Here is a 9,144-nt window from a genome sequence, read left to right on the forward strand (position 1 = left end):
TTCTTTTGGTAATGTTTTGGTAACCTGGGACATAATTTTCTTCATGATGGTCTTCGCTGTGTTATGTCACATCTGTCATTTTGGTGGTTCTACAGTCAGATCTTTTCCATGCTTTGGAAGCTTATTGAGGACCATGGCTTCAGTTTCCTACTGTACATAAACCGCTGACCTTTTCTATTTATGGTTTATTTATTTAAAGATGTATAATAAATAATTTACGACCATGAGTTTGAATGTGATTGGATTGATCAGCTTGTGTAACTAGTTAATTATTGGTGGTTTGTTTTTCCCTAAAATGTTGTTGTTTTCAGGTTATTTCTCCATCACAAACCAGCAGGAGCGTGCAGAACTTTTGTATCCAGTGTAGATCAGCACGTCATATTTCATAGTGAAATCTTTAGTTATTTAGAACAAGAATGCAAGCAAATTTCAGATCCACTGCGATTAGAGATGATGTAATATTAAATATTTACTTCAGTGTCTTCTGTACAAAGACATGGATTGAACATTAATGAAGGAGCTGTTTTTAAAGGCCAAGTGTTTTTTTTTTTGTTTTGTTTTTTTTGGTCTTGGTAGCTTCATGAGAGAAATATGGTGAACAACTGTTTATACAGTAGATGCTGTAAACAGAAGTGCTGACATTCAGTACTATGTAAACAGAAGTAGTTTTAAAATGCAAAGTTGTTTGGTAATAAATAAAATATCATAACTCTCAGCAAGTCTTGGCATGCAAAGAATAAAACACTAATGTGCTGTTTTTGTCCATCCAGGCATTTTCTGTACTTATTTATACTACACGGGGTTGTGGGGACTCTGGTGTCCGTCGCAATGGACATGGGGGACACACTGGACAGGGTGTCAAGCCATGCACACAGTACAGACAATTTACAGCTTGCAGTCAGTCTTCAAAACACGTATTTATACTGGGGAGGAAACTGGAGTACCTGCAGTACACGTGCAAACCAGACACAGTGAGCAGATACAGGAATCGATCCAACACCCCTAAAGGAGCTGTTTGAGGAAAGTAAAACCCTTCAGGATTAAAACAGCGACTTCAGGCCACGTCACCGTACCGCGTCGTATATTATTTTCCTTCCATAGCAAGCCCCATCATGCTTGATTCTTCATGCTTGAACAGTTAAAACTTTAACCGAGTCAGTACAAAGGTTATATCATTAAAATTCTCCCATTCTTTGCTCACACAGGTTATTATTCATTTTTATTAAAAGACACAGATAAAAGAGATGTCATGATTGACGAGACAAACAAAAGACACGTGGTGCTGCTTCCTATCGCTGCTACATTTCTAGTTGTATCATTTGATCAGTTGTGTACACACAGAAGGAAACAATGCTTTATGATTATTTGCTAAGAATACAACACGTAGTTTGCCCATAAAACAGGCATGGCTTCCTTTTTCATTTACAGCATGTGAGTACTTTTGTTTCTGTTTGGGGAAAACTGAGTCACACGTTGGAAGGCTGTGCTCAGGTTCAATGAGTCAGTGAATGTTTGCATTAGTAAGACTCTACCTTTTATTTCTGGAGGAATGAGAACGCATTTGAAAAGAAAACGCTCTTCCTCCACTAGGAGTAAGTGTGGAAAACTGCACAGAAACACTGCAGGCAGTAACCAAAGCCATGTGCACCACTCAGAATGACAACATTTACTAGAATGTGGTATGAAGAACAAAGGGCTAGGTTTTTTTTTTCTTATTACAAAGCCAGTATTATGTTTCGTTCTGGTTTGTCAACACTCCTAAAAAGGAAGTCTGTCCTTTTCACATAAATACTGAAACAGTCTTGAAAGGAAGATGAGCAGAGTGTCTGTTCTTGGTGGAAAGCGCTGCAAAATCGAGCAAAAAGGGCACTTATATCAATACAAAACAAGCAGGAAACGCCTCTTTTCCTTTAGGGTTTGGAGTGTAAAGTCTTTCCCTGTAATGCAGAAACGAGTGCTGTGCTCTTTTCCTCATTAGGGTTCATTGTTGTCCATCCTTCAGGCCAATAAAATGAACTTAATTCAGACCATGGTAATACCCTGATCGGGGGAGCCGAGTGCTTTGGCTACGTCGTGGCGTTCGATGTTGCTCAGCGCGGTGGACAGCAGCTCGAGCGTTGCGCTGTCCTGTTGTGCCCAGTCAGTGAGCAGCGTGTGGATGGGATCCTCGCCACGGCCAAACACGTCCACACGCTCCTGCTCGTAACCCAACACGGTGGCCAGTTGCCTCCAGTTACGACTTCCACCCTCAGCCAGGAGCTTCTCCACCTCCTCCTGCCTGTGAGGGGGCAGGTTACTGTAGCGCGAGTCCTGCTTGCTGTCTTGCTTAATGCCTGCGAATAAGAGAAAATTGTTGGCTCGACATTTGGTCATCCTGCCTGGACGTGTCAACGGTAACGGTGTAACGTACACGGAAGTGAGGGAGTGATGTGAATCTGCGGTGCTTACCTTTGCTCAGCTGGCTCTCCTGCAGGCTGTGAGAGTCGAGGAACACACCACTGTCGCTGTGTAACTTTTCCCCTTCAACCACGTTGTTCAGCTCTGCAGCTCGTGCTTTCCCCAGAGCTGCCTTCTGCTGGAACGATTTCCAGCTAATACACACACACACACACCTTTATTAGCTTATTACACACTTAACAGTGATCAGACACTGAGAGGTACTATACATATCCGATCATGCCCCCAATGACCCACATCTTTGAGGTTAATACTTTGGTATTGTTTTTGCATTATGGTAAAAGCACATCATCAGGCTGCTCACCACTTGTAGGCGACGTAAATCAGGAGTCCCAGCACCACGGCTGCCAGCACAGACACATAGATCAGGATGTTGTTTCCTCCCTGATGGTGCTCAGAGCTAAGGTCTGGAGCTTCAGATCCTGTCACCGATCTATTCTTCTTCTCCTCGTCGGATCGCCGTGGAAACTCCCACGGCCCCTCGGAACCGTTTTTCGAAAAGATGGGCAGTTCTCGATCTGCTGGCACAAAATTTCAGAAGATATTTCCAGTTTCTGCACAGGGTTTTTCGACATCTGTACACTGTCCATTCTTCTAATCGGATCAAAATCATAGCAAATAAATGTGTTCTGGGCTTGTTTATAGATTTGTGAGAATGACATGACGTGTTGGTTTTCCCTCTTTCCCTCTTCCCACAAAAAAATCATCACTTTATTCCTCTGCTTTAAAAGATTAATAACATGTTTATTAATAGTGACGGGAACAACATCTGGTCTCAGACAGAGAGGGAAGCTATAAAGAATTCCAACAGCCACATTAAGAGGAGAAAGCTGACACACTTGTTACACACACACACACACAAGACGGGAATCTTTTGCAACACATGGCTAGAGACGGCCTGCGTGCCAGGCGAGACTGGAGTACCAGGTTGTAAGACGAAACGTAAGGAAGATACGGAGCAAAACAAATCTCACTCAGCAAGCCTTCGCAGAGCTGCCACAGCGGAAATCCCCTCCATCTAAATGAATATTACACACACACACTGATAAAACCCTGTTGCCCTTCCCTGATTAGGGGAGTTATCTCATGTTGTGCCTCACGAGAGCGAGAGAAAGAGAGAGTTGGTGTAGGTTTCAGCTCTGGTCCACAATTTCAAGCTATTTTCAGAACCTTCACGTAGCTAAACATAATGATGTAGGTACTTTTCTTAACCCTATTAGAAATGTTGTTTCTGCTCCACTTCATAAACATGCTTTAGTACCTTACTACGGCTTTCGATGCTGATGTGAAGGGAACATGCAAAATGGTTCGTGATGCTCTGCTCGAATGTTAAATATTTCTCTCTCAGAGGCGCTAATGTTAGCCACATGTTCGTTACACAGCTGATACACACACAGTACGGAACATTAACACGAGAGCAATCGTAACGGACACAAATAAATCTGCAATCGTACTGTGGTCAGGTAGAAAAGTTTGCTTCATATTTAGTAGCGTGTGAGTCGTAACCGTCATTTGCAACTTGGCTTGGCCTCTATAACTGACTCCATATGCAAATGGGACTTTTGTTTAGTCGAACAAAAGCAACCAACAGGGTCAAAGAAAAATAAACACGGCTCTGCTGTGAGCCGAAAGACCTTACAACGAATGGAAGAAGTGGTTATTCTGTAAAGCCGAGAACACACAGCTGGACCACACAGATGTTAACTCTGTTCTGGGTAGGTTAACTATCCAGATTTTTAATCAAATAATATCTGGTTTCATTCGTATAGAGCTTTTTACCCCGGTCATTACAGCTTTACAGGAACATATCGATTCAGAATGTGATGGTTTTGAGGAAAACCTTCCTGAGATGCTATGAGGAAGAAACCTTGAGAGGAACTCTATACTACATGGACAAAAGGGTTATGCCACCAGGAAAGTCGCTCTTGTTTTAACATGAAACCTAGATTGTTGAAGTTAATAACTGTTCATTGATTGAGCTTTTAGTGCAAAACCGGTCGTGTTTAATCAGGTTTCTAAGCGGTACAGTTTCAGTGAACTCCAATTCCTAACATGCACCACTGCCTGCACCGGACTTCACTAAACAGAACACACACACACACATACACACACACACACTTCCTATTTAACAGTCCTGTTGACCACACACCTGTTCCCAGTCACACTGCACTCACAGCCACAGTTTAAAAGGACTTTCTTTCATCCAGCGCATCAGGAATTATACACTCAGTCACACTTTGTCCTCATGATACCAAGACTTTTAATTGATAATCTCCTGGCCTCTGCATATGGACTTCACCTGAGGTTTTAGGTTTGTTTTTTTCCTCATTATAACTGTACTATAAAGATGCGTTCTTCTCCTCCTGCTCCTTCTTCTTCTCCTTTTTCTTCTCTTTCTCTTCCTCCTTCTTCTTCCCTGTATTTCCATCCTCTCAGCCTCTCATTATCTGACAGTACTCTCAGTAATGTCTCTGACAGTAACGTCAGACTGTTCTTTAGGATTTGCTGCGTTTTTCTTTAGTGCTAAGTCATTTCGTTTCACATACTGAATTCCAGCGAAGGTCTGTTTTGTACTTGTTATTACTCAAACTACAATCCAAACACGGCTTTCTCTGTGTGCATTATTGCTCTATTATATTAAAACTATGCAAACATTAAAGCTAAAGCTAAAAATTTCGGATCATGTACCCACCCATGCAGAGCGTGTCGTATTTGGGCTGGCACGGCCTGATCTCTACCTCGCCCTCTTTGCACCAGGAGCATGGCCGGCAGGATTGGCTGGAGCTTTTATCCTCTGAGAAGGTGCCTGGACGACAAGGCTGACACACAGTGTTTTCCGAAGGGCCACACGCCCTCACCACACCCTCTCCTCGACCACACACGGCACACGAGGCACAGAGAGCGCCGGTTTCGTTCCTCTGCTTAAACAGGAAGAAGCCCGGGCCGCAGTCACAGTGGGTGTCTTTGTCGAGGGTGCAGTGTTCCAGCTGGGGGACACCAAAAGGGCACTGCGAACATGGCTGGCACCTGGACAGTCCCTCAGAGCTGGAGAACGTCACACCTGCGATATGGGAGAATCGATGAGGTTTCGAGAACGAGAACGTCACAAATGCGAGACTAATATGCTGAGACGGTTCCAAACAAATGCTTACATGTTCACACAGCATGCAGTGTTTAGATGTAGTAGGCATGTCAGAAAACTTTCAATTTCTATGTATCAAGAAAAAAAATGGATGGATAGACGCATGGACTGGCAAACATTTGTAAATCCAACTAAATGTCAAAATAAATGACTCTATAAAAATGTGTGTTGTTAAAGCTCACAAAAGTGGATTATAAGATAAAAATCACATAAATACATTGGAGAGCTAACACTCCTATTAAACTGTCAATGGATTTCTAGGCTTTAGCCCCCACACATGCGCACACACGAATTCGGAGCTGTGTGAACACTCACCCTCTTGGCATGGCTGGCATTTGGTGTCTTCTTGTGCACAACTGGACGCCACGCCTGTGCCTGCAGGACACATACTGCAGCACTCACCCGAGGATGTAAACTTCCCGCTAGGACACACCTCGCCTGCCTCCACCTGCACAAACAGAAGCACAGCCACACACTGCTGAATGACAAATTAGAGGTTTCTGGTACTACAGGAGATGGTAAAGGAGGCCGGCACTAATAACAGCACTACTGTAAAACAAAATTCATTTTTATGGCATAGAAACAAATCCACGGCCCTTTTGGAAAGCGTCTAATCTAAATGTCATTCGGTTGTTCCCTGGCACAGGCACATCAAGCAGTGCAGTGAGTTAAGGGGGTTGTGTTGAGAACAATCGGTTGTTAGCAATGCAAATGAGAGGATCAATAACCTCTCCTGAATACAGATGAGGACAACACTGGGGATCAGATAACCTTTTGGTGTGAGGTTTTTCATTCACACCAGAAACTCTTTCTGTGTACTTCACACTCGAAATGATGCATCTATAGAATTGATACGCTACATTTTCAGGACATAAATTCTCTCTCTCTCACACACACACACACACACACACACACACACACACACACACACACACACACACACACACACACACACACACACACACACACACACACACACACACACACACACACCTACTTCCCAGTGTAATACTCAGTGTATGGGGTATTGAACAAAGGTGAGTGCTGTGTTAGTACTCAGACTTGTACAACCGTGTTAGTACTCAGACTTGTACAACTGTGTTAGTACTCAGACTTGTACAACTGTGTTAGTACTCCAGTTAGAGCCTCCAGCCTTCAAGTGCTCACCTTTGTGGCTTTGGTTTAAAAGCATGTGCCAAGTGAAGTAAATATAAATGTTCTGTATCTGATCCTGCCTAAGTGTAGGATCTAGCTGTAGTGATTGGCGTGAGTGGACCTGAAACCCTTGGTAAGTCTTCAGCGTGTCTTACTGTCTAACAGCTGTGACTGGCTTTAATCAAACCCAGTCACACATAATGGAAAGAGGACATTAAAACACCAGAGAGAGAGAGAGAGAGAGAGAGAGAGAGAGAGAGAGAGAGAGAAGGAAGGGAGGGAGGGAGGGAGGGAGGGAGGAGGTTTAAGGCTGTCCTGAAACTCTGGAACATTACACACATGGGTGTGAATACAAATGGGACAAAAGAGACCCCAAGAGATCCACCCACTCACGATCACAGGAAAATGCAAGGCGAGGTGGATGAGTCCCTGGGTATGGAGCAGATACACTGCAGCTGTCCTCACATGTGCTCTGAAGAGACAGAAGGAGAGACAGTTGCAGTCCCGAGGACAGAGTGTGGACAGAAAAGGCAGGTCTAGCATGCAAATGTGTGTCTAGACCTTTGGTGTGTCCACGTTTCTCTCTGCAGATGTGTGAGTAAAGGTCAACACTGTGCTTTTTGAAATGTGTGCTAGGTTTAAGGCAGACTGGCCTTTTCCCCTCCAGGGAGCTGACAAGAGCAAACAGATGTCTAACAACTAACCTCCTGCAAAGCGGGGGAAAAGCAAAACCTCAACAACCTCTCTGATGTCTCTCTCTCTCTCTGATCTCTGGGCAGCGTGTGCTGACCTGTCGAATGTGAACAAACACACACAGGCGCACACACTCACACACACACTCACACACACTCACACACACACAGGCACGCACACACACAAAGACACACACACACACAGGCACGCACACACACAAAGACACACACACACACACACACACACACACACACACACACACACACACACTCACATACACAGAGGCACACACACACACACACACACACACACACACACACACACACACACACACACACACACACACACACACACACACACACACAGCTATAGCCACAGGCTAAAACTTGTTCCAGTCTGCAGCTTTGTCTCCACATTCCATAGTCATCATGCAGGCTTTAATAATCCGGCATTACGGTTAGAAAAGATGCAGAGCTGATTAAACTTCATTGAGGGAATGAGAGCTATAATAAAAGGATTTAGACTTCAGAATATAGACTTTAGAATAAATCCCATAGCTGTGTATGTGAGTTAAAAAGCAAAACTCTTACAGCTTGCTACTTCTCACCTGCCAAATACTCCTTAACATTAACATAACATTAAATAAAGCACCATAAGCTGTCTTAGGTCTCACTGAAATGCCATATTAGGGAATTAAAGACATTTCACCTTTTAATTTCCTAATATGGTATTAAATGTTGCCTACTCTATAAACTATGCTGGCGCTAGCAGTCTCTAAACACTGCAACTTAAATCAAACAGCAGTGGAATAACCACAGGCTCTGTGTGTGGACTCGCGAGGTGGAGACGACGCATACGAAAGAAGGCCGTTAGCATGAAACAGGCCTTTGATCCTGAGGTCTATCAGCAAAGATTTTATCCTTTTGCTCTGAGGGACTGCGGATATGTCCCCTAGAGAAGGCACAGTTGTTCAGCACTAGCTTAAGAGGTTCCTGTTTCCACCAGTTTGCCAGCCAAGGACCACCAAAGACCTTCAAAGAGAGCTCTGCTTCACGGCTGTCCTGGTCACTCACTCACTCACTCACTCACACACACACACACACACACACGCTGCTGACTGGACTTTATGTATGGGCACATTTGAAGTGTGTAAAGGATTAACAATAGACTTGAAAGTTGAACATATGAAAAACACACACACAGAAAAATGACTTCACAGTCACAGCTTTACACACAGGTGTCTGTCACAAACCAGCAGCAGGAAGTGGGTGGGGAAGTCTGCCATTTTTACTAATAAATCATGTTACAAAGAAATATAACAAAAACCACAAGAGCTTCAACGACAAATACAATGATATTGACATATCAAACAATCGACTATTTTAGCTGTCTATCATTTTATACAAAATCCTTTCTTGTTCATATAAAATAAAGCAATAAAAAAATAAAATAAAGATTTACAGAATTTCAAACAAGTTTAACCTGAATTTTTCCAAATGTACTTCTGGAATTTTCTGCAAAGATGAAGCTGGAAAGACACATTTCCTGTTTCATCCATTTAATAGGGAGACATTAAACATTACACATTATTCAAGCTCGCTCTCTCTCTCTCTCTCTCTCTCTCTCTCTCTCTCTCTCCTATAAAACTTCAAGCTCATTTACAGACCTAGAAACCTGGAGCATTCGCATCAAAGGAA

General features: G+C 43.3%; 1 protein-coding gene across 4 annotated transcripts in view; it reads right to left on the reverse strand.

Annotated features, from left to right (window-relative positions):
* Nucleotides 1-1,192: 1,192 nt before the first annotated feature.
* Nucleotides 1,193-9,144, reverse strand: part of nradd (neurotrophin receptor associated death domain) — a 23,732-nt gene continuing 15,780 nt past the window's right edge. For 2 of the 4 annotated variants that reach the window (XM_047810896.1, XM_047810898.1), the window contains 5 exons: nt 5,915-6,047; nt 5,150-5,518; nt 2,762-2,978; nt 2,449-2,591; nt 1,193-2,333 (listed from right to left, as the gene is read on the reverse strand). In XM_047810896.1, coding sequence (XP_047666852.1) covers nt 2,023-2,333; nt 2,449-2,591; nt 2,762-2,978; nt 5,150-5,518; nt 5,915-6,047 — 1,173 coding nt within the window. In that variant the 3' untranslated portion in view covers nt 1,193-2,022. Of the gene's footprint in view, nt 2,334-2,448; nt 2,592-2,761; nt 2,979-5,149; nt 5,519-5,914; nt 6,048-7,458; nt 7,619-9,144 lie in introns of those variants that run through there. The other 2 variants (XM_047810897.1, XM_027149562.2) reach the window with 2 other exon arrangements.

This window comes from Tachysurus fulvidraco, chromosome 3 (genome assembly GCF_022655615.1).
Source record: "Tachysurus fulvidraco isolate hzauxx_2018 chromosome 3, HZAU_PFXX_2.0, whole genome shotgun sequence".
Classification (NCBI taxonomy): Eukaryota; Metazoa; Chordata; class Actinopteri; order Siluriformes; family Bagridae; genus Tachysurus; species Tachysurus fulvidraco.